Consider the following 26,205-nt stretch of genomic DNA (forward strand, 5'->3'; position numbering starts at 1 on the left):
TTATTCACACTCCATTCTCACCCGACTGCTGGAAAACAATGAAGTTGATGTTCATGCCCAATATCACCGAGAGGAGGATATACTTTACCCTTTGACTCGAGAGACTTCTTCAAAGAAAAACAATTTGTAGTCATTCGGGCCCAACTCTAGATGGCAGGAGTATACAGAGCATGTGAATCTACAGCACTACATGTCATAAACAGATGCTTGCAGGGTAAGTAACACAATCCTTTATAAATCCCTGCATTGTCTTCTCATTGTCCACTTGTTTTTTGTCTTTCAAGGGGCCAAAGAGGAGAGAATGAAGCAATGAGCATGCTAAATTGTTTATTTTTATGAGGTTAGGGTACCCATGAGCAAGTATGTAAGCCTCCATAGGTGAAACCTCCCACCCCCCTCCTCAGTAGTCCCAAGCACTGAATTGTCCATCGCACCTGATCCCGAAGCATGTTACCAAAAAATACATGCGTATATACGTGCAAAGCTTTTCTTTGGAAAAGAGCATTTTAAACATAAAAACTGGATTTGCAGACCAATAATTGGTAAAATTAAACCTTTTTTTTTTTAATAAAGAAGCCAGTTAAACCAGATAGTTGCTTATTTAGGGGGGGATGGCGCCGCCTAGGCCTCCTCCCCGATACACCCACCACTTGCAAGAAGCATCTTCAGTAGTAACTTTCTAGTGGGGTGAGCTTGCTATTCTATTTAGTGCAAATAAGTATTGGTGAGGATGCCTTGGAGGAGAATGAAAAGTTAATTGTGCTGTAATCATCCTTATCCAGGGAAATTCTCATAACCTTCATAAGCAAGCCTTTGACCTCCCCTTTCTTAGTGTTTTAATTGTACCCAGGACCCTCTCATTTCTGCACTGGTCTAACAGCTATCTATGGAGCATGTTGGGACACTGGAGTAAGTGTGAGGCCCTTGAACGCAGTGTCAAATTTTAAAATTAGTTTTTTGCATTTCATGTCTGCGGTAGCTGCTAACATGAATATAAAACAACAAAAAGAAGAAAAAAAACAGTTCTTTTTAGAACTACCTCCAATTTATAAAAAAAAAGCTAAATTTAAAAAAAAACTCTGTCATTCTTTTTTCCCCATGGTACGCTCCCCGGTGTGCGTACCGGGCGCTCCCCCCGCGCAAATCGAAAAAGAAAAACAAAAATGTTTCGCCCCACGGGGCCGTTTTATGGCCCCCACATCAAACCTAGGGGATCAGGGGGGGGTGTACTCTGCCCCCTTTTTATCATTTCCCCCTTTGTTTTTGCCACCTCTTGTGTCTCGATCCTACCGAGACACAAGATGGCAGCCGCTCCGGACTGTTTGGAATGTTGACAGACACCCAAGAGCCAATCAGCTTTCCGCGTGCGAACTCGCGTAGCGCGCTGGTTCGCGCCCCGGGGCGCGTACCTGGGCGCGCTTATAGATATATATATATTTTTTTGAACCTAAATTACTCAAAATCCACTGGAGCACATATCTTGAGACATAGCAAAGGCACATCGGGCTACCAGTCCCTACAATTTTTCCAAGTTTGGTGGAAATCCGTTCGGGCTAAAAGTGAGTTCGACCGCCCTATGGAAATTAACATGGGGAAAACACGTTTTGGGACCCCCCTTTATCTCTGCCCCCGCTTGACGAATCCCCCCCAAACTTTCAGGGAAGGAGCGGAGCGCCGCGAGGCAAATTTGATGAAAATTTCAGGCAGATTCCTCAACCGGCGCCAAAGTTATTCCCAATAGAATGTTGCGAATTCCCTATACAAAATAATCCTAACTATAACTACCTACTGGCGACAGCCAGTAGGTAATATATATATGTAATATATATATATATATATATATATATACACACACACACACACACACACACACGTTCTTCGGGATCCAGCATGCTGGATTTCCCTGGAGGAGAACTAAGATTGCAGGTTAGTAACTTTACTTTTCTAGATCACCATTTATTATGCAAGCATGTTATATTTTAAGGGGATTTGGTTGAGAAGACCAGAGAAAGGTCTTTGTGCGTGGCGAGTTGGAAAGATTACAGTGAATGTGAAACATCCTTTTGTTCCAAGTGTCTGGGGTAGATGAGCTCCTTCCTTCCTCTAATTTCAGTTGTTTGCTAATTCACTTCTCCAGGTTGGTGGATGGAACTTAAGACCTTTGCCTAATTTGTAAAAGAAAAAGTTGCTGGACCCAAAGTTTTGCTCAGAAGCCTTCAGCCATTACTATTTAATGTTGATGTGCCTAATACCAAGGTTGTTTCGTCTTTATTCTACTTCATGCCTTATTTATCCACTACCATACCCTCACTGCCCCTTTATTTCACACTTGCTGGTTCCTGCTTTCTCCCTTTGTCGCTGTTTTTCTTTCTCTTCCCCCTTGTGGGTTTTCCCTCTCTTGCTTAGTTATAATCTGATGAGAAAAGATAGGTGCTAATCCCCAGAAATGAGTGCCTGTGAGCCCCACCTGCAACTGCCAGCTTAAATTAAGCACTGTTTGAGGGGAAAGGAAGGGCAGGCGGAGTAGGTACAGACGCAGTGTAATTCATTTGAAATAACTAAGATGCATTCGAATTTCCTTCAGTAAAGCAAAAAGCTACCCATTTCCACTCTCAAACTTCTATTTAAAAAAAATTTAAAACACAGTGATCTCTGTTTTTTCAGACTGCATTAATGCTGGGTTTCTCTTTCCTTAATTAGGTCGTGGTATGCCCAAAGGAAAAACTGGTCGAGGTGGGCGACAAAAAAATCGTGGCATGGGTATTCAAGGAATGAACCAGTCAAATATGCCGAACAGCCAGGGTAGTCAGGATGTTGTGTCCCAGCCATTCTCACAGGGTCCATTGACACAGGGCTATATTTCAATGAGTCAACCATCTCAGATGAGCCAACCTGGTCTTTCTCAACCAGAATTATCACAGGTAACCTTTGTCTGGTTTGTTTTCTGTAGCTTTACTTAAAAGTTATGCCATTTGTTTTTTCATCTTAAATGACTATCCAAACTGTATTGAAAAACAATGTTATTGAAAATACTGAACACCTTGGCTGCTAAGGGTTTCCCCCCCCCCCCCCCCCCCCCCCCCCCCCGGTGCTGGGTTCCCAGATTTATCATTGTTCATGACAAGGTCAGCTCGTCATAAGCACAGCTCCACTGTGCCTCATGACGAGCTGAGCTCGTCATGAGCAGCAAAGGGGTTAATGCAATGCATCCTTCTTGAAATGCCTTATTTATGGTCTAAGAGACCAGTTTTTCAAGGAAACCTTTATCAAGCCTTAAGATGGTTTACTTTTTCGTATATCGTGCATCGCTAATTGTTTATTTTAATAACATTGAGATTAATAAAAATTAATAGATAATTAATTAAGATAATAGGTAATTTAATAATTAAGATAATAGATAATTATTAATTTAATAACATTGCGATAATTGAAATTTCACTGGTGAGTCCATAAGTGAGGTGTTCACTACTGGACGTAATGAAGCCGAGCTCCTTACTAACACTATGTGACAGCTATTTTTTTATTATTCAACTAAGATGGTTCAAACTGCTAACATGGTTTGCGAACATAAATGCCTAAACCTCTGCAGTCCAGTGCACCTATAAGGTGTAATCCAGCGATAGTCCATGTTCCCAGTACCTGTTGGCAAGATAACCCTTTACAATTTTCTGCCTTTGAACTAAAGGGACAATGAAAATGAGTTTTTTTTTTTTTTTTAGGGAAATGGAGGCTTTGCTAGACTCTTCACATTTATTTTACTTACTGTTTCAATGTTGACACTTCTGGCTTCTGTTAGCACCCAAGCAAAATCTGACATTTGCCTCTCTTCGGTCAGTTCTGGATTGCGCATATGTTATAATTTTGGCACTAGGTTAAAAGATTGCTTTGATTCATAATACTGTTAACATTACAATAAACTACAATATAATATGTCAGTTTTTCCAAACACTGTGCTATCTTCATCTTCCATTTTAGGACAGTTACCTTGGAGATGAGTTTAAGTCCCAGATTGATGTGGCGCTGTCACAAGACTCGACTTACCAGGGTGAACGGGCTTATCAACATGGTGGTGTGACAGGGCTGTCACAATACTAGAGTGTAAGCAGTTTATATTTTATTCTGATCCTATGCTGCGCAAACATAGCAGATATTCTCTTCAACTGGACTAGCATTTTGTTTTTTTCTGTTTATGCAATTGCTTTGCAGAGATGATTAACACTTAAATATGAAATGCAGGGTAGTCTGTGTTCTGTGCATCAAGTTACATAATTTTCTTTGTCACAATATTATGCAATACTTTTGAATTTCCTCTTTAATATATCTAATGCCCCATATAATATGGAACTTTTTTCACAATATGGTGTATTAATTGCTAAACTCAAGAAGGACCCCATTTGTTCTGATATAACAGATTGAGCATGTTAGATTTCAAAGGAATTGTGGTTGACAATGAATTGTTGTAGGAAGCGCGATACATTAGCTTGCTTTTCCTGCCCTTTCAGGACAAAAGGACATATCTGGATGTATGCACTTGCCTGAAATGAAGTCTTTGTTCTTGAGCAGCATTTTTTCTGTCAGTCATAAACACCTTTGAGTACTTTGCCAGAACTGTAAAGCCCCATGAGCCCTTTGCCATAAGATCTCTTTATCTAACAGTGCTACTTTCTGTAATGCTGGATTTGTGGAATCCTATGTCCATATCTATTAATAGTAATGCGATACAAAAGGGGATGATGGACTATTAATAGTAATGACTTTTAGCAGCTGTAGTTATCTTAAAATTTGAAAATCACTCAGAACGTCCCTGTTCTCTGGTCTGTAGGAGATCAAGAACCAAAGTTTGCTCTGTAAATGGCTTGCAGCATGACAAACATCTTTACAATTGTCCCTTAATTAAGACATTCTAGACCTGCGACAATTGTGCTTTTGGTGAACATATGGAAAATGTTGTCTTAATATTTGATCTATCAGTCGTCTATTTTCTCATGATTTAGTAGCATTTAAACTTCTGTTTTTTTTTTTCTGACTGCTTTACTGATTAAACATCCAACTTAAAACTTCCCAAGGCTCATTTAGTACTCTCACAGAGACTTGGTTTTGGGGTCTTTGATGTGAAAGCCATTTCCTGTTCCTTAAATTAGCTGCTTGCCATCACTCACGGTTGGATATATTCATTTCAAATACTTATTCCCTATAAAAATGTTCGAGGCATGTGAGCTGTAGATCACATGCCTTGCATAGCCCGGTATCTAGTTTTGGGTCCGGATATTTGCACTTTGTTTTAGTAGCATTTTCCTTCCTTGTGGCGCCCCATCCCAAGAGAGCTCAAATAACTATGTTCGAGGCATGTGGGCTGCTGAATTCATATATTGTGCATAGATCGCCGCCTAGTGTTTGGTCCGGATGATTGCACTTGTTGTCTTGGAAGAGTTTTCGAAGTATCACGAGATATGTGACTCCTCCCTTGGACTACAGTGCGCATGGGCATCCTCTCCATCCTCAGATTGTGTTTTTTCCACCATTGGGTTCGGATGCAAACTCCTATACTCCAACTTCGGAAGCGAAACAAAACTTTTCTAAAGGCCTTTGGTTAGACGGTATTGTTCTCGATCGGTACCTTCTCTACTCGATCCAGCCTTCCATCTCAAAGCGGTCGTCGACGCGGGCCGTTGGGCCTTTTCGACGCCACGTGAGCCGACCGTCAATGGAAAGAAGCCCATTTAAAAGGTGCCCGCAATGCCTCGCCAAGTTCCCACATACCGATAAGCACTCAGTATGCAACAAGTGCCTTTCCCGAGACCATAAAGAGGAAAGCTGTCCAGCCTGTGCACAGTTTCGATCCAAGAAAACTATTCGGAACCGACGTGCAGCCAGGCAAGAAATGCAGCGACAGGCACCGGACCCGGACAACATCTTCGATGACGACCAGGAACTACAAGAGGCGCCGGATTCGGACCTAGAGATCGTCACTGTAGAGGACTACTCGGACTCCGGTGACGAGATCCCGCCGGGGCAAATCGGGAGTACTCTGCCCCTAACACCATCTACCCCAATAACAACGGCTCCGGTCAAGGCATCGCCAAAAGGCCTTAGCCAAGATCATAAAAAAGTTTGACTGCCCCGCCATCCGGCTCGGCTCCGAAACCGAAACCTTTAGAAACCCCAGGGTCCAGTAACACCGTCCCGAAGAAGGTTCCAGAGCCAAAGAAGGTCGCCGACCAGAAGGGCGTTGATCCGAAAGCGGCCGTACAGCCAAAGAGCGTCGAGCCGAAAAAGACTGTCGACCCCAAGAAGGCCGTACAGCCCAAAAGTGTTGAGCCGAAACACGTTGTCGACCCGAACAAGGCCACACAACCCAAGGGCGCCGAACCAAAGAAGGTTGCCGACCCGAACAAGCACTCTGCACCGAAAAACGTCAACCCAACAAAAGGCGCCGTACTAAAGCACGCGTCCAAGCCAGAACGTGCTCTCGGACCGAAAACACCAGATCCGAAGACGCCAGTCGATCCAAAAAAGACAATCGACTCCGGGAAAGACGCTCAGCCGGAAAAAAATAAAGACTCCAGTCGATTCCAATAAAAACATAGACTCTGGAGATAACACTTCTCCGAAAAAGCCTACGGAGTACAAAAAACACGTCGACCCGAAAGACACAGTCGACCCGAAAAAAGGCCCCGAGCCGAGAAAGCCGGTTCCTAAACCTAAAGTAGTCTACTCACCAAAGCCCAAGGCTCAACCCAGGACTGTTGAGGAAGAATTCTTCCACCCAGACGACCAAGCAAAAAATTTTATTGACACACACACTGGCAAAGTTACCATCCTGCTTAGGAAAAAGAGGCCTTTGGACTTTCAACCTCAGTCCCCCATTCCAATGAAGAAAAAGGACTTTGTGACTTCTCCTTCTAGACCCTTCTTTCCTTTTCAACCTATCATGCCTACTAATCCTTTTAATCCATACATTCCTTATTCTCCCTCTCATCACGGGGATAATGAAGCCACAGCCTGAATATGACTTCCCACAGGAACCTGACCCTCAGGAACCATGGGAAGAGCCAACTGACCCTTATAACACCCATCCCATCCCTGACATGTCCTCTTACCCTACTAAACCGTCTCCTACTGACGACACAGTAGTTTTTAATCAGCTCATAGATAGGGCTGCACAGTTCCACAACGTGGATATGCATAATGACCCAGTTGAAGAGGACTTCTTGTTTGACACCTTCCCTACATCAGAAAAAAGTGTCAAGACACTTTCCATGTTAAAGGGAGTTCTCAAACATGCACCTGACATATTTAAGGACACAGCCAGGGCACGGGTAAACAACCCCAGAATAGAGAAAGTATACGCGGCCCCTAGAGACCCTACTTACATCAAAGGGCAGTTACCACTTGATTCTCTGGTAGTGGCCAACGCACTTAAAAGGGCCAACTCTCAAACAACCGGGGAAGCACCTCCCCCAGACAAAGAGTGAAAGATACTAGAGGCATCAGGGAAAAGAGTAGCGGCACAAGCCTCCAACTCGTGGAGGATCGCTAATACACAAGCCCTACTGGCTCGGTACGACAGGGCGCATTACGACCAGCTAGAGACCCTAATGCAACACCTACCTGAGCCTTTCAAAGCACAAGCCCAAGATCTCATACAGGAGGGAAAATTCATAACAAACGCCTCCATCAAATGCGCGCTTGATTCAGCAGACACTGCAGCTAGGTCAATGAGCACTAGCGTTCTCCTCCGCAGACATGCGTGGCTGTGTATTTCTGATTTCAAAAATAAGGTACAGTCCACTATCCTTAATCAACCTGTTAACCAGGACTTTCTGTTTGGCCCTGCTGTCGACACCATTTTGGATAAAATGAAAAAGGACACAGAGACCGCAAAATCTATGGGAGCATTGCAATTTCAGCAACAAAGGGGCTCCTTTCGTCGCTCCTCATATAGGGCAAACACACGAGGACATGCCTCACAAACAACGACCTCATATAAAGGTAACGCACAAAGCTCCTTTGCTAAAAACACCACCAGAGGAGGCTACGGAGGTAACAATTCCAAGGGAAGAGGACGTGGAGGCAATAACACCAGAGCCTCCACTGCCTCAAAACAGTGACTGTATCACACTATCTCCAGACCACATAACACCGGTCGGAGGCAGACTACAACAGTTCCTACCCGTCTGGAACACAATTACCACAGACAGGTGGGTGAGGGAAATTATCCAGTCTGGCTACTGCCTAGAACTGACTTCTACACCACCAAACATACCAAACATACCACCAAGACATCGTCCAATGTCCAGAGAACACATCACCCTTTTACAACAAGAGGTGAACTGCATGCTAGAAAAGAGGGCCATAGAGCAAGTCCCTTTCCAACAGCAAGGGAAGGGAGTGTACTCCGTTTATTTCCTTATTCCCAAGAAGGACGGCTCTCAGGCCAATACTGGACCTCAGACCCCTAAATCAATACATACTGTCGGAGCACTTTCATATGATCACATTACAAGTGCTCCTGTTGCTACAACAGGGGGATTTCCTAGCAACGCTGGACCTCAAAGATGCGTATTTCCACATACCCATCCATCCTGCCCACAGAAAATACCTCAGGTTCACAATAAAAGGTCAACACTAACAATTCAAGGTTTTGCCCTTCGGAGTCCACGGCTCCAAGAGTGTTTACAAAATGCTTAGCGACCGTGGCAGCACATCTCAGGAGGCAGCACGTCCATGTGTACCCTTACCTGGTTGATTGGCTTATACAAGCAAAATCGTACCAACAATGTGCAGAACACACGTCTCAAACAATCCAGCTGTTACACAGCTTGGGATTTTCAATCAACTACACAAAATCACATCTGCAACCGTTCCACATACAGCAGTACCTGGAAGCCACCATAAACACCTCGGTGGCAAAGGCGTATCCAAACTCAACAAGGATAGCCAGTATGCAGACACTCATTCGAAAATTCCAGCCACAACACTCTCTCCCAGCTCAAGTCTTTATGCAGATAATAATAATAATAATAATAATAAAGGGATCTTATCGTGCGCAAACTTAGCCCAGTGGGCATCAAGGCGCCTAATTCCAAATCCAGCTCATAACAAAGAACTCTGCAGCTCAACCTGTATAGGCTCTAGAGAAGCACCATGTTTTTAGGGCCTTTTTAAACAGCACCAGAGAAGGTAGCGTCTTCATCTCCATCGGCAGGCTGTTCCAAAGCTGTGGGGCAACGACGGAGAAGGCCCTAGCTCCCCATCTGGTGAGCTTAAAGCGAGGGACGGCGAGTTGGAGTTGTCCCGAGGAGCGCAAACACCTTGGAGGGTGATAGCGAGTAAGCAGGGAGCTGATAGCGCCTTTAGGTCCGTCCTCGAGAGCTCTGTAGGTCAGACACAGAATTTTAAAATAAATTCTGTGCTGGATAGGCAGCCAGTGAAGGTCTCTCCTCGCAGCAGTGGCAGAAGAAGACCTGGGAAGATCCAGGACAAAACGTGCAGCAGCGTTCTGCACTACTTGCAGTCGATGTATGAGGCCCTTGTTGGTTTCCATGTAGAGAGAGTTGCAGTAGTCTAACCTGGAACCAACAAGGGCGACTGCAATCTGCTTGCGTGCTTGAGGGGACAGGTAGCTGCGGATTCTGTTGAGTGTCCTGATCACGCCCCAGCAGGTCGCGACAGTCCGACTCACCTGTAGAGACATCGAGAGTGATGTATCGAACACCACACCCAGATTTTTGGCGGATTGAGAGGGAGTGGGGCAAGTACCAAGAGAGGAAGGCCACCACTCACTCGGGCATGATGGCCTCCTGCATATTCATTGTCCCCCATGCCAGACTACAAATGCGCCCATTACAGGAATGCCTAGCACGGCAATGGAACCAGGCTCAAGGACAACTAAAAGACCTAGTGTTGGTAAACAGTCGCACTCACAACTCTCTGCAGTGGTGGAACACACAAAACCTTTCCAAGGGGAGACTGTTCCAAGAGCCGGTTCCACAACTAGTACTAACAGCGGACGCATCACTGACCGGCTGGGGAGCCCATCTCCTTCAATACACGGTACAGGGCTTCTGGACAAACAAGCAGAAAAGGCTGCATATCAACCAACTAGAGTTGCTAGCTATATTCCTAGCCCTGAAAGCATTTCATAAATACTTGTACAGCAAGACGGTGTTGATCCGGACGGACAACATGACCGCAATGTACTATATCCAGAAACAGGGGGGGAACTCACTCTCCACAGCTGTCCCATCTGGCACAGAGCATCTGGAAGTGGGCGATTCTCAAAACCATTTTTCTCCTAGCAGAACACCTTCCAGGGAAGGACAACCAAGTTGCTGACCTGCTCAGCAGGCACAGCCAGCAATTACACGAATGGGAGATTCACCCCCAGGTCCTCCAACCTTTCTTCGAGGAGTGGGGTCACCCAGAAATAGACCTGTTCGCCACAAAAGAAAACTCAAAATGCCAATACTTTGCCGCCAGGTTCCCACATCCATTGTCACAGGGCAATGCGATATGGATGAACTGGTCAGGCAGATTTGCGTACGCTTTTCCCCCAGCACCACTGATCCCGCTGGTAGCACGCAAACTGCGGCAACACTTCCTCACACTAATCCTAGTTGCTCTCACATGGGCGAGACAACCTTGGTACACAACGTTCCTAGAGCTCTCAGTAGTTCCCCATCAAAGACTGCACCTTGCGCCTCATCTTCTAACTCAGAACCATGGAGAAATCTGACACCCAGATCCCAACCAAATGAACCTAGCGATCTGGCTCCTGAGGTCTTAGAGTTTGGATATCTTAACTTGCCCCCAGATTTCATGAATATCATTGAGGCAAGAAGACCAACCACACGAGCGTGCTATGCAGCTAAATGGAAAAGATTTGTAATTTACTGCAACAATAACCAAATCAATCCATTAGACGCATCAATACAAAACATTATATGTTACCTGCTGCACCTACAAAGATGTAACTTAGCATACTCTTCAATACGGCTACACCTTGCTGCCATTGCAGCATACCTTCAAAACAGACAACACCTTTCACTGTTTAGGATACCAGCAATCAAAGCTTTCATGGAGGGTCTAAAAAGGGTGATTCCTCCTAGGCACCCCCTTCCCCAGTCTGGAATCTCAATATAGTGCTTACAAGACTCATGGGCCCTCCTTTCGAACCTTTACATTCTTGCGAAATACAATTCCTAACGTGGAAAGTTGCTTTTCTAGTGGCCATCACCTCACTCAGAAGAGTGAGTGAATTACAAGCGCTTACAATTCAAGAACCTTTCATGCAGGTACACGCCAACAGGGTGGTTCTTAGAACAAACCCTAAATTCATGCCTGAGGTTGTATCCAATTTCCATATCAACCAATCAATAGAGCTGCCAGTGTTCTTTCAAAATCCACAGTCAGTAGCTGAGAGAGCACTGCACACACTAGACGTAAAGAGAGCTCTACTTTACTATGTGGACAGAACTAAATCCTTTCGTAAAACAAAGCAACTGTTTGTTGCATTTGCACCACAGCACAAGGGGAATCCAATTTCAAAATCGGGAATAGCCAGATGGATAGTTAAATGCATTCAGATATGCTATCAAAAGGCCAAACACACTTTAACCGTCCCCCCCCAAGAGCACACTCCACTAGGAAAATGGGGGCATCCATGGCTTTCCTAGGAAATATTCCTCTTGAAGACATCTGTAAGGCAGCCACATGGTCCACCATACACACTTTCACAAAACATTACTGTGTAGATGTACAAACAAAACAGCAAGCTGCTGTCGGCCAGGCTGTCCTCAAAACTCTTTATCAAACTGCTGCAGCTGGCACAGGTAGCCACCGCTAGAGGAGATACTGCTATACAGTCTATGCACAAGATATGAATTCAGCAGCCCACATGCCTCGAACGGAATATGCTACTTACCAGTATGCATCTGTTCTTGGCATGTAGGGCTGCTGACATTCATATCGCCCGCCCTCCTCCCCGGTGCCTGTAGCAGCTGCAGCATTCTCTCTGGCATGGCCATCTCTTACTTTGCTATCTCCATCACTGCCACAATGACGAAAAACAATCTGAAGATGCAGAGGATGCCCATGCGCACTGTAGTCCAAGGGAGGAGTCCCCTATCTCGTGATACTTTAAAAACTCTTCCAAGAAAACAAGTGCAATCATCCGGGCCCAACACTAGGCGGCGATCTATGCACAAGATATGAATGTCAGCAGCCCTACATGCCAAGAACAGATGCATACTGGTAAGTAGCATATTCCTTTTTGTGCACGTGCACCGAATGTAAAAATACATTTTTTTAAAAAGCCACAGGATATAGGTGCCTTGTCTTCAGTTAGATAATTTTAGTAAATATATTGGAACATACTGAAATTGAGACTGAAAGCAGTATCATTTTCTGGGGATACTTCTACATGCATATTCCTCACCAGTTTATTAATCCCAGGAGTCCAACTTGAAACAGAAACATCGAAACTCGTTAAGCGCTGGGTTTATATCAACTCTGGAAGTGACATTGGATGACTTTACTGAAGCAATATAGCACCCAGCCTGGCATAATGACACCTGTTCCCTTTTTTCCATACATTCCAGAGCACACTCTGGGAGTTATGTTTGTGCATTTCCACTCAGAAATTCTTTGTGTAGTGCTACAATGTCTCCCCAGAAGCGTTCAAGCTTTAAATTTTGTATTGATTGCGAGGACAGACATTCATTACTGACATCCACGCTATCTGTGATGCTTGGAGTAAGACCATGAGTCCATGCCCTAAGAGTCAAGCGTTATCATTCCCACCAAGGAGGCTTAAGAACAGATGGCTGACCTCTTCAAGGTCACCACCTTATTCATCCAGTAAGTGGAAGAAGCATGGAAGAAAATAACACAGCAAAAGTAAGTCTTCAGTGACACTCTTTCCTGCAGGATTGTCATCCTCCTTGATAGAGTTGATGAAGTCCGCTCCACCGAGTGGTACATCTGACACCACAACTGGAGCTGACCCTGGATTTGGCCCAGACTCTAGCTTATCTGAACTCCCCAGCATTGGGTATTCACACAGTAGTATTCCTTAATTCATCACATCCATCAGTGGATGCTACAAATTGTCCAGAATGGTTGCTTCCTGACCAACAACCACAACATGTTTCCTACACCACAACACATCCTGGGGGCCCATTTGTCCATACTTCAAGGAGAAAGGCAAGTTCAAAATGGTCACCCTTTTCGCAAGTTCTGTATGGCCTGGATATAGGAGACTGTATGGTGATGTTGGATCTGCAGGATGTCTACTTCCAACTCCCCATCCTGTAGTCATACAGACACTTCCTCAGTTTCATGGAGACCACGAGCAGTTTCAGTTCTCAGTGCTCACCTTTTGCCCTTACCAGTGCACCTCAGGTGCTCAAGAAACTGATGGTGGAGGTCACAGCCCATCTGGGAAGATTGTAAGTACTGGCCCCATACTTGGACAACTGGCTGATAAAAGCAGGCTCGCCTCAAACAGTCATAAACCACCTCCAGGCAACAGCCAACATGTTCATATTGTTGGGTCTTTCCATCAACATGCCAATGTCACACCTGTCTCCCTTGCGTTGGAGCCATTCTGGACTGGCTTTTTATGTGCCTCAGCCAGTGCAAGACATTCCGGCTGTGAACCCGATGTTTCAGTCTTCAACCGGGGTCTCTGATAGCTGAGTCTTGGCATCCTGCTTGTGGATCATGTCAGGTGGCTTATATTGGCTCTGCAGTAGCATTTGAAGTATTGTTGAGCTAAGCATCAAGGAAACCTGTCTGATTTACATCCAGGTGGCAGAGAAGGCTTCAAAAGAGCTGCAGTGGTGGCTTTGGACTGCAATTAAACCATTGGCAAACCATGCGTCCTTCCCCACCCAGAGCTAACAGTTGTGAATGCTGCATCGTTGCTGGGTTGGCGTAATCATCTGGGAGAGGTAGTGATCAGAAACCTCTGGTCTCAAGCAGAAGCCCAGCTCCGCATCAGTTTGTTGAAGGTAATTGCGATACACTTGGCACTGAAAGCATTCCTACCACTCATCAAGGGTGAACAGGTGCCGGTTCTCACATACAACACTACTGCCATTAGTTACTGCAACAAACAGGGCTAAGTGGGGTTGTGAGTCCTGCTCCATCAAGCTTTCCACCTTTGTTAGTGTCTGAATCATCAGGGTTTTACCTTGATTGTACAACACCTAGGAGGACCTTTGAACACCAGGGTGGACAAACTGAGTTGTTGTTGTCTAGAGGATCACGAATGGCGGCAGCACTCAGCGGTGGCACAGAGCACCTTCCTGTTCTGTACCGGTTATACTTCTCAGTAAAACTGTGCATTTGTTGCACAACATAAACGTAAAAACTGCAATACTGATTTCTACGCACCCCATCAGGATATGTTTGCCTTAGTCCTGCTAGCTCACAGTGCACCATCTGTACCCCTAATTAGGAAAGGAAATAGTTGGAATTTGCAACCTAAGAACATAACAATGACTCACCGAAATAAATTGTGGTAACAGATCTAGAACCTTTCAGTTTGATTACTCATGTATAGCCAAAGAGATATACAACATGGCTTTTCAATATTTATTGAAGCATTGTGATTCTTGAGTAAAATATGAGCGCTGCAGTATTCAAAAGAAAGAAACGGAATAACATAAATAGCATTACGAGAGTGAAGAAGATAAACAGTTTAAACATTTAACTGTTACAGAGATTATATGCTTGCATATAAGTACTGTAATATATTGTACTCCTACCTAGCGCAACCTATCATAGGGTGGGTGAAGGATAAGTTACTTACCTGTAATCCTAGTTCTCTTCCAGGGGTATCCTCATCAAAGTCATAAGCACATAAATATTCCGCCCATGTGCGGGACCCCGGAAAACATATATCATATATATGTAGCTCTACATATATGTATATATACATATATATATATATATATAGCACATAGGCTGCATTGCAGAAGAATCCATAGGGTAAAAAGCTGGAAAGCTAACTCTCATAAACAGTATCAGAAAAACTGGCACCGTGCCTTTAAGGCAGCCATGACCCCTAGCTCCCATCATGCCTCAGGGGTGACAGTTAGGTCAGTTGTTCTTTGCGGATAACCGCAGACATTTAAAAAAACATATATATATATTTCACATGATTACTTGCCCGGGGAGGCGGGTGGGCTGCTTATGACTTTGATGAGGATACCCCTGGAAGAGAACTAGGATTACAGGCAAGTAACTAATCCTTCTCTCCCAGGGGATCCTCATCAATAGTCATAAGCACATGAATAGAATAGCAAGCCCATCCCCTCATCCTGCGGACAAGTAGATAGAGAACTCTCCAGACATAAGAACCCGCCATAATCCAATCCAATCCAAAAATTCTTTATTTCGGCCATTTAAGACCATAAAAGATTCATTAAAAACATTTAAAACACATCCGACATACAGTAAAAACATGACCTGGTACATTTCATAGGTAGTTCATTTCCCTGAAGAGTCTGGGCATGAGGAAGCGATTTCATTACAGTTCATATCGCTTTTCAAACTTTTGGTATTTTTCCCCTTATCTGCCACATGGCCATTATAAACTTGGCAACTGCAAAGACTACATGGGGCAGGGTACTTGTCTTCAGTATTCTGTATGAATGTAAATAGTTTCTTATGCCCAAGTTCCTACACAATGGCAGTAGCCAGTATTTCCTCGGTCTAGTGTAGGCCGGGCAAAAAAATAAAACGTGAGTTTCTTCCTCATCGTACTTATTGCACCCAGGACAGATTTTATCATCCCGCATTGTCCATTTGCAAGTGAAGGTTTTCAGGGGCAGGGTGCCTAGCCTCCATTGAATGACCAGTTTCTTTGCAAAAATAGGAAATATGATGTCCATAAAACCTTCAAAATGATGAGAATTTTTGGAATCCAGGAATTGTTCAGTCAGTGTGCCGATTTTGGGTGCACACACAAGAGAGACTAGACTTTTCTCCTTGAATATTTCAACCAGCCTTTTGCGTGGGACCCTTTAGCAGCCTCTCTCGGGAACCTCCCACAACTCCGGAAGTCCCAAACGATGAAGTTCTCTCTTGATAAAGGCCAACCACTGGATTCTCTCACGCTGATTAAGATTCATGACGTGCTTGAGGTCTTCCCTATAGTGTGCAAGTTCGCCAGTGGACCAGAGCCTGTGCCAGAACCTCAACGGTTTTAGTTCAAATTCGTCCCCTATTGAAGGGAGCCCCTAGTCTTAGGGGTAGCAAGGGTGTGCCTTGGGGAAGAACCAAAAGGCGTCTGAGGAAGTTATTTTCTACTCTAACAAGTTCTGTCCCGGCTTTGTGACCCCACAACTCACTACCATAGGAAGCGCCGCTTTGGCTTGAGTTTTGTACATCTCCACAGCTGGACTAATGGGTTTAAAGGTTGATGTGTTTGCGACCTTCAGAATTGCCCCCGACAATTGGGACAGCTTTAACCGGGATCTGGCTATCTAAGGGCCCCATGATAAATTCTTGTGTAAAGTTACCCCAGATACTGGAACGTTTTTACCCTTTCCAGCCTTGCAGAACCCAGTTTTGGGTTAGGCCTAGTTGTAAAGGAGGGAATAAATATCATGAATTTGGTTTTTTTTCTGTATTTATCTCCAGACCATATTGCCTGCCAAAAACCCTAAACCCATCTAATATCCGTTGAATCCCCATTGGGGATTTGGAACGCAGGAGGGTATCATCGGCAAACATGATAGCCGGTACCCTCCTGCCTGCCAGCAGGGGTGCGTTGTTGTCCCTGACATTGTCAAGATGGAGTATGACACTGTTAACAAAGAGGCAAAACGGGGTCGGCGCAAGAACGCAACCCTGTCTTACCCCTCTGAGAACTGGGAACCTAGAGGACAACGCTCCATCCCTCCCACACCTAACCTGAGCAAAATTGCCTTAGTGGAGCCTAATTATAGCATGCAGTAGTTGAGAAGGAACGCCCAGCTCCTTTAGAACCTCCCATAGTTTCTTGCGGGGAACCAAGTCAAATGCGGACCTCAGGTCCACGAACACCATGTATGGACTCCCCTCCCCCCTCCCCTCGATCCTCACTGTTTTCCAGTAGAGGAGGACGAGGCGGAAAATCTGATCCATGGTGGACGTGTTTTTCCTGAAGCCCGCCTGGAGGGGACTAAGAATCGCGTTATCCTCCATCCAGTCTAGAAGGTGGTCCAGGAGAAGGCGAGAAAATAGTTTTTGGGGTACATCTATAAGGCTGATCGGCCTGTAGTTGGCTGGGAGCAGAGGAGAGCCCTTTTTAGGTTTTGCCTGGCGAAAGCTGCGCTTTCTGCGCAGCTTTTTCGCGCAGGCGAAAACCTGATGAGAATTGTAGTGTGCTTTGGCTCGGCCCTCGTCATTCATTGGCTGGCTCCGTAAATGGAGCCTTGTCATTGGACGAGGGGCCTGTCCGTCAATGCCGGACCAGACACGGGGGCGTTCCCGACATTCTTTGGCTTTTGCCGACGTCACGCGACGCCGGGAACGCCCCCGAGTCTGGTCCGGCATTGCCGGCACTTCTGCGTCTCTCCTGCCCCGTGACTGGCCGGCCGGCCAATCCTAGCGCGGCCGGCCGGAAGTGCCCGCCCCCCGCAGCCCGGGGGAAGAAGGAAGACGGCAAGAGTATACGGAGCTCGCCTGGCCGGGACCCTCAGCAGAAGTTGCAGATAGGTATGTGCGGTCAAGACAGATTAAAAAAAATATTGTCCCGGTGCAGTTACTACTTAAAAAGTCATATAAGAAACTAATACACCGATAGTTTAATGGATAGTATATTAGGCAATGGGTTGGAGATTACAACTCGAGCTCTTACCTAGTCTGTTTTCCTCAAAAACGCCAAATATACGATTGCAACGACAGAAATAAACCCGCTTGCCTCTGCGAGTACAATTCCTGCTGAGAAAACAAAAAATTATGTCAAGAACGCCCCCGAGATTACATTTTAAAAAGGGGTATTTTTTTTTTTAACATTCGTGCAATGCAACTAGTTATAGTTCTTAACAAGCTAAATAAGGTTTTTTAAAAGTACGATAATCTGCTGCTTCTTACCTACTTCGCATGGTTTCCGATCGGTCGGCTGCTGTAGGCTGCTGCACACTGCCTATTACAGGCAAAGCAGAGGCGCGCAGTCGGCTCAGATGGCCGGGACACACCTCCAGCATACCAACCCCCAAGGCCAAGGTCTCCCCTTCCAGCAAACCTGATGGAGGAAGTGACGTCGTTCCGAAATTGCCAGTCCGAACAACCACTCGGCAAAAAGCAGAATATGAAGGGACCCTATCGGCTTTCATCGCGTGGGTGGGGCTTTCGCAAATCATGTTTCAGAGAAAGCCGAGGTTGCTAAATAGGATAAATGTGACTGAATGCTGCGGCGCTTTTTTCGGGCTACCTTAGAAACAAACAGTTACCTTTGCGGTGCGGCATACGGACCGAAACCAGCAGACCAATGTCCAGGGGCAACGAGTACTATAATGGGGGAGGAGGTAATGGAATGGTGCAGGTAGAGTAACGGGTAGCGGCCCAATAATTAAAACTGCAAAGTATAAGAGTACTAGTCTGAGATAAAAGGAAAATCACCGTCATACATGGTACCTGGAGGAATGAGCTGCATAAATTGCAACAGAAGGAAAAATAAAATAATGAGCGGCAGAAAGACGGGATGAGTCAGGAAAGTTGGCAACATGACAGACACGAGAGCCAACGAGAACACAGTTAAGATGCATGCTGGGAATAAAACAATTAGCTATTCACTCGAATCAGGTACCAAAATCAGCTAGTACTGTTAATGGTGCACAGCCATTGTATTAAAATTGAAGTACACCAAGTTGGCATGGACGTGGATCAGGGATGTCATTTAATGCTGTGGCCTCCTACGTAAGGCAAGAAAAAAATGATTGTCTCTAGGTAAAGGGAAGCTCACAAGATGTGAATTTCACTAAATTCCAACGGTGGGGTCTCAGTTTCTGCCTATCTTAATTCACAACCACTAGTCGGAAGTATAGTCAGAGTGCGTTTTTGGAAAAGGCGTTAATTGTATGCTAGCGCGTGAAACAATAGCAAAATACAATAGGAAAATGTCATCATGCGGATGGAATCAATAAATAAATGGTGATTTTAGTATGCCTGCAGCCATTGTCGATCGAGTTTTCGGGCTATCGGATACAGAAATGACTGCACGAGATGTGTTGATTTTACGATGCATTCTAAAAATGCCGATGCATTCAAATGCCGGCTTGATGCCGACAGCCAACCATTATTCCATGCATTGAGCATGAGGTATTGTCAATGTCATGATCAAGATGAATATCTTTAAGCTACAAAGGTTTAGACTTCCACGCTAGAGGAAACAAGACTATGTTGCATGAAAACCCTTGAACTTGAACTGCAGATTTTTCCCTCGGCGGCAGCTTCTCCTCCTCCATACTCGAAGGCAGAGCGTTTCATCGTCCCCGGTGAGTCAGCGGCCGCACCTCTTCCCTCCATACTGACTGACAGAGAGCACAGCTTCCACCACCCCACTCCCCGGCCGACAGCGGCTGCCCGCCCTCCGGCAGTAAAGTCCCCCCGCTAATCTGCCTGCACAGGGCTCTACCCTGCCTAATAGCACCCTTCCTCCTCTACGCCCTGCCTTGCGCATGGCTTCCCCTCTGCCTGTGAAAATGGCGGTTGGCCTCTCGGCGCTGACTGGAATGTCATTTCCGCCCGTGTCTTCTCACCCCCGGGGGACGAGCGACGAGCGACGAGGCCCCGCTGGGCAGGATTTGAACGTTCACGCGCCCCTTCCTTTCGTCGCGGCCTTTCCCTGCCCATCGCGGCTCATTCCTCTGGTAGTGACTACGGAAGACCGTCTCGCGGGCTGAAGCACCAGCATGGACCCACTCGGTGCACTAACCTGTAGCCAGCGAGTACCCGGATGTAGCCTCTGCTGCCGCCGTTTCGTTTGCTGCCCAGGGGAAGAAAATTACCCGGATGGAGCTGCAGCTGTACTGTACAGTTCAGTACAGTAAGCATAGATATAGAAAAGGGACGATAAAGGCATGCATAGGCGCACATTATTCTGCACCTACCCAGACGAGAATGCCATTTTGGAAGTATAAGTGTTTCATGCACTTGAAAGCAGGAATCGCAGTTATTCACGAAGGCAGCAACTTCCCATCAAAAAATGTCTTTATTTTAAATTTGCCTGTATGTAAATTATTTGTAATTATTTTTTCCAGCCTCGTGTAGACAAAATTACATAGAAAATAAGAAACACCAATTTTTCTAAAAGTGGCAAAATATTTATTAGCTTTTTCCAAGATTTGTAGTGAAAAAAATCGGTCTTTGTTGTCTAGAAGGACATTTTTTGACTAATGTTTCTTTAGTAACCTTTAAAGTGCTATGTCAGTTCATATACTTGGATAGTAATAATTGTATTTGTCAGGGGTAAAATACACATTGGAGTGCAAAAATTGCTCTTCTTTAATACAACTAAGTGCTTTGTCAGCAAAAGGCTAGAATTGCCAGGCATCATTTCAAATGTAGGAGGAGCAGGCATCATGACCCTCGGCTCCATTAGTTTTTCGGTCTCGCCTAAAACAGCACATGCACTATGGGTTGTGTTAAGTTGTAATAATTAAGCGTAGGTAGCATCCGATGAGGAAACTATCGTCTTATTTATTTATGTGAAGATAACCCGGATACCTGTGTTGGTGTGTGTGGAGGGCTCTGTGTGGCTGTGTGTGTAGGAAGCTTTGTGTGGCTGTGTGTGTGGAGGGCTCTGTGTGGCTGTGTGTGTGGGGGGCTCTGTGTGGCTGTGTGTGTGGGGGGCTGTGTGTGCGGGGCTCTGTGTGGGGGTGTGTGTGGGGCGGCTCTGTGTGTGTTTGTGTGTGTCATTTGCGATAGATAAAGCTAGTGGCATTGTAAATGACAATGCCATTTATTTATGTTAAAAAAACATAAATAAAAATAATGTCAAGAGCAATGCCAATAGCTCTAACTTTAACAAAGGCAAAACCATTGCATTGTAAATGCTTGTTGAAAATTGGTACTATCTCTGCCCCCAGCCAAGTACAGGGGATCTCCATACCTCCCAGGATGGAATTAAAAAGAATTAGGAGGTACGGGCCCCAGATCTCTGGGTGATGTCTAAACAGATCACCGGGCAATCTGTCGAGTCCCGGGGCCTTCCCCAACGCCAATCTCTCAATGGCGTTAACTACCTCACCCAATGTAAATTCTAGTCCAGCTGCAGGGACAGATGTGATATCAAGGGCCACCTCATTAGCAAATTCAGGAGTATCTTGGTACAATTTACTAAAGTGGGATTCCCATACCGAGGCAGCGATGTTTGGCTCCACTGCTGTTTTTGGTTCTCCTGAGCCAGTGTTAACCAGAGACCAGAATTTTCTAGAGTCCCTCGTTTCTAGTGCTAGGGAGAGGTCCTGCCATCTATTCCAGTCCCATTCTGACTTTTTGTGCCATGGCTTCCCTATATTTACGTCTAAGCTCAGCAACCTTATCCTTATTAGTGCCGGATTTTATTGTAGAGATCAGCTCGGTCTTGATCTTTTTACAGGTGGAGTTATACCAAGCTGAGGTTCGAGTCTTTTTCTTCCTTGGCACCACCACCGGGTAAAAAACCTCTCCTAAAGTTTCCACCAAATCTGTATGGATTTGGACTATTTTCTCAATAAAATCTGTGGCTCTAGGTTTGTTAATCAGTCCGTCTATTTCGTCTAGCTTGGGGAGTACCAATTCATAGATTTTAATTATGCCTCTTTTGAATTTACTAATTTCCCCCATCTTACCCTGCGTCTGTTGTTGCTAAGAACCAAATTCCCTAGGTCTTCACTGGGGTCAATAGATGAAGACCCTACAGCAGGAACGGGGTGAGCCATATCTAGACAGAGAGCATTATGGTCGCTATCTGATCTTTCTATAACCCTAAAATCCTGGACCTTGGACCTCAAGCCTGTATCTACAAAAATGTAGTCCAGGCGCGATTCGTGGTCCTTCCTGTTAAAGGTGCACGTGGAAGGGGTATCAGATGGGGTGCGCCCGTTGCAGGCCCTCAGGGCGAAGTTCAAAGTCAGGGACATAATCTGCACTGCTAGAGGGGACCATGATTTAGGATGAGGGGATTGACATGGAGGGATCCCCCAATAATCGTCTTGAGCAGTTAGGGCGCCCTCCTTCAAACCTTAGAGGGGTTCGAAGTGGCAGTTAAAGTCTCCACCCATCAATATCTTACAGTCTGTGGGAAGTTGACCCAGAAATGATGATAGATCATCCAAAGTGGGTGATTCAATGGACGCACTGACTGGGCGTGAGTACACATTAACAATTGCTAGATTGAAGGCATTGGGCCATTTAAGGAGAGCACATTGTATGTCCTCCGAGAAAGTAGGTACTATCTCCGCATTACAACCAATGTGACTGGCCACCTAGACAGCTAGTCCACCGGAAGGCCTCCCTTTACCATTCCACTTGGCGTTGATGTAGAATGTAGCGTAGCCTGCTCTAAGTAAGGGTTCCCTAGCCCAAGTCTCCTGAAAGAGACAGATGTCGCTGCTGCCTACTAGGGAAGCCCAATCATTTGTGTCTAATTTGTTGGCAATACCTGCCACATTCCAGGAGAGGACCTTCATGAGTCCTACGGGAGTCTTAGATACCGTCCCCCTGGTCCTCTCAGCGGCGATACCTAGTGATGGTAGTTCAGACCTATCCGGTAATACTCCCAGATCTAATGGAGCTTCAAATATTAGATTAGAACCGAATGGACTCTGGGATAAATTAGCTGGATGACCCCGGGAACTGCTGGCAGTTATGCTCTCCGAGGGAGATGCATCAAGGTCTCGGATGGTGATATCAATTACATCTCTTCCTGTCCCCAACCCAGCGGTTTCAGAAGCTACACCTTGAGTGTCCCCAGCAGATGCGCCCTTCTGAAGTCAGTCAACCTGGTTGAGGCAACTGTATCTATTGGGGTGAGCATAATTGCCATAGACAGGGGTATCATAGTGAGGGGGCCTATACCGTGACCCGTCAACAGCGAATCCCACCCTGGTCCAGCCGTCGTCCCTCCTCGTAGTCTCATCTCGTACATTGGGATAGAAGAACGACAGGGGGACCAGTTCTATAGATGTATTCCCTGGACTCCCAAGCCAATTGCAGATGTAAGTAGCAACCTGGGAACTCCTGAAGCTTACGATTATACAATCTCCCCCATTTTTCTTGACAGTGTACCCGACCCATGGGACCCTTCTGACCATCAGTACTTCTCCTCTTAGATTGGGTGGTAGGGACCTTTGAAAATTTAGCCAGCTAATAACTTTGTTACGTAGGGAGTCTTAGGATTCCATCACGTTACTGGAGAGCTCAGGTACCCCCATCCAAATTACAGTATAGGCCGCCGCTTCGAGAGGCAAGTTAACTGCTTTTCGCTGGTTAGGGTTGTTGGTTATCCGATTGGGGGAGTCAGCCATTACATTAGGCGGTCTCTCCTGTCCCAATGAGCCAGCCGAAGTAGGTAACTACGACTTCCTAACAGGTGGCACCGGGGGCAGTTGCCTGGGGAGAGGTACAGGGGCAGGTTGTGGTGGGGTGATTGTGGGAGCGTTCTCCGTGGAAAGAGTTGTTGGCAGAATTGGAACCACGGTAGTAGAAGCACTGGGCGGGAAAGAAATCCCATCATTTGTACTTAGTCGCAACCCTTGCTGATCAGCCCCACTACCACCTAATTTTTCTATTGCTAGAAGTCTAGCCTCAATGCAGTCCAATTTGAGCGAGAGGGGATTCAAAAGATTTTTAATAATGTCAGTGAGTGAGCAGATAATATGCTCTGAGGTGTTTGGAAGTCCCCCTCCAAAGATGAATGGACCAGTGTGCAGAGGTATGAGGTTGGGGGCGTGGACTACAGGACTCGCCGTTTCAGTGACGCTCCCAGAGGAAGAGGTTCCTGGGCGTCGGTGCTGTCATCAGAGGTGTTTGGGGTGGGATCTACTTTAGCCCTTTTAGCACCTTTAGACTTCCTCGATCTTTTCCTTTTCGGGACAGCGTCCTCTCGGAGACCCATGTGATCCGTTGCAGTAGAACCATTCCCCATGTCCCTAGATAGAACTGTCTGTGGAGTTGGGGAAGATGCCACCCCATCAAGGATGTGAACTGAGTCTCGATCCCTATGTGAGTTAGATGGTGTCCTCAACTGCTGCAAAACTGACTCTATAGTTTGATCGATGCTATCCATAAGTGATAAGTGTGTAGCATCCAGCAGTTGCGACGATCTAACATTAAAAGATGACCCCGGGGAAACCAGGTGCGAGCTTTCCATCCCTTCTGCTATTTGTTTTTCTAAGACTGCGAGACCCTTGTTTACCACAGTATTGGCCTTAGCAAGAAAATTATCCAGAGTACCTGTGACCATGGTGGCCGCCTTGCTTCTTGTTTCCCTCGTTGCCATGTCGTCAGGGTAGCCAGGCAAGTTTGAGGTCGAAATGTTCTGGTAGGCGAGAACTTAGGGGGGTGGCCCGGTCCGGTCTCTACCGTCCTCTAACGGCCTCAAACGGCCCACCCTTTGCCCGGGCTTCGCCCCGCGCTCCGTCCCGCGCGCGTCCCGCGTGCGCGTGTTTGAGCACACCTATATGCAGAAGGGAAGGGGGGCGGGGAGAGTCGCAGGTGCGCCTGATTGATTCTGCGCTCCGCCTGCTAGGACTCGCAGTCCCGCTCCCGGTGGGCTGTAGGCAACAGTCACTCCTCAAGGAAATATGCCCGGTGAGATTCCTCCGTGGCTCTGTCAAGAAAGAGTTCTCCTCTGTTCCTCCCGCAACTGTGTAGGCTGAAGGTAGGCTGCGAGCGGCACCCGCCATAAGGCGAACACAGACTGCGCAATTATCAACACTGGAACAGATTCCGCAAGAAGCCTGGCACACTTGGGTATCTGCTCTGGAGTCTGAATCTAGGCAGTATATCCTGGTAAATGTGTGAACCGATTTCCAAGTTGCAGCTTTGCAAATCTCGGTCATCGGAACGTTGTGCAGGAAAGCCACTGTTGCCGCTTTACCCTTAGTCGAGTGAGCTTTAGGAGAAGGGACCAAAGGTTTATTTGCCAACTGGTAAGATAACTTTATAAAAGACACTATACATCTTGAGATGGTTCTCTTAGAAGCAGCAAAACCGGTTCTAACAGAACCATAGTTCACAAATAATTGGTTAGAGCTTCTTATAGATTTTGTGGCCTCCAAGTAAAATTTGAGAACCCTCTTAAGATCCAGCGAATGCAGAGACCTCTCCGCTGGAGTCGTAGGATTTTGAAAGAAAGAAGGTAAAGAAATAGTCTGATTTACATGGAACTCCACCACCACCTTTGGCAGTAAGGAAGGGTGGGTTCGCATAACCACCCTATTATGGTGGAAGACTGTATAGGGCTCTTTGGAGGATAGCGCTTGAGTTTCGCTCACTCTGCGCGCAGAAGTGATTGCTACCAGAAACGCCACCTTCCACGTAAGGTGTTGCAATGAAGCCTTATGAATGGGTTCAAAAGGAGGACCCATCAGTTTAGACAATACAAGGTTCAACTCCCAAGGGGGGGAAGGAGGTCTAACGGGGGTATAACCTTCTGTTCGAGGCATATGGGCTGCAGATGGTACATTTATGAATAGATCGCCATCTGGTGTTGGGCTTGGATGATTGCACTTGTTTTTCTCTTGGAGAAGTCTTTTGTCGTCACGAGACCGATGACTCCTCCCTTGGGTGCTAGTGCGCATGGGCATCGGCTCCATCCTTAGATTGTTTTTTTCCGCCTTCGGGTTCGGATGAGGATTGAAGCGCTCCGGATCGACTAAAAAAGTGATATTTCGGCGCGTATTCCCTTTCCAATTCGACGGTATTGTTATCGAGCGCGAGTTCATTTCCATTTCGACGCGCTTCGACGTCAACAACAAAATTTCCAACTTCTACGTCGACGAGACCGGAGGCCTATCTCGACGTAGTCCAGCCTGGAGTCCATGGAATGGACTCCATTCAAAAGATGTCCATCGTGTGGTGCTAAGTTCCCACACAAGGACCTACACGAGGTGTGCAATCTCTGTTTATCACCTGAACACGTATCCAGGGACTGTGAAGCCTGCGCAGCATTCTCCTCCAAGTCGACGATTAGAAACCGTCGAGCCCGAAGACACGAGGTGT

At 46.1% G+C, this 26,205-nt stretch overlaps 1 protein-coding gene across 3 annotated transcripts in view; it reads left to right on the plus strand.

The window, feature by feature from the left end:
• UPF1 (UPF1 RNA helicase and ATPase) overlaps positions 1-26,205 on the plus strand; it is a 382,560-nt gene that overhangs the window by 336,901 nt on the left and 19,454 nt on the right. For all 3 annotated transcript variants that reach the window (XM_086947036.1, XM_086947037.1, XM_086947035.1), the window contains exons 22-23: positions 2,701-2,921; positions 3,976-4,098. In XM_086947036.1, the coding sequence (XP_086803162.1) occupies positions 2,701-2,921; positions 3,976-4,095 (341 nt within the window). In that variant the 3' untranslated portion in view covers positions 4,096-4,098. The remainder of the gene's footprint in view (positions 1-2,700; positions 2,922-3,975; positions 4,099-26,205) is intronic.

This window comes from Lissotriton vulgaris, chromosome 12 (genome assembly GCF_964263255.1).
Source record: "Lissotriton vulgaris chromosome 12, aLisVul1.2, whole genome shotgun sequence".
Lineage (NCBI taxonomy): Eukaryota > Metazoa > Chordata > Amphibia > Caudata > Salamandridae > Lissotriton > Lissotriton vulgaris.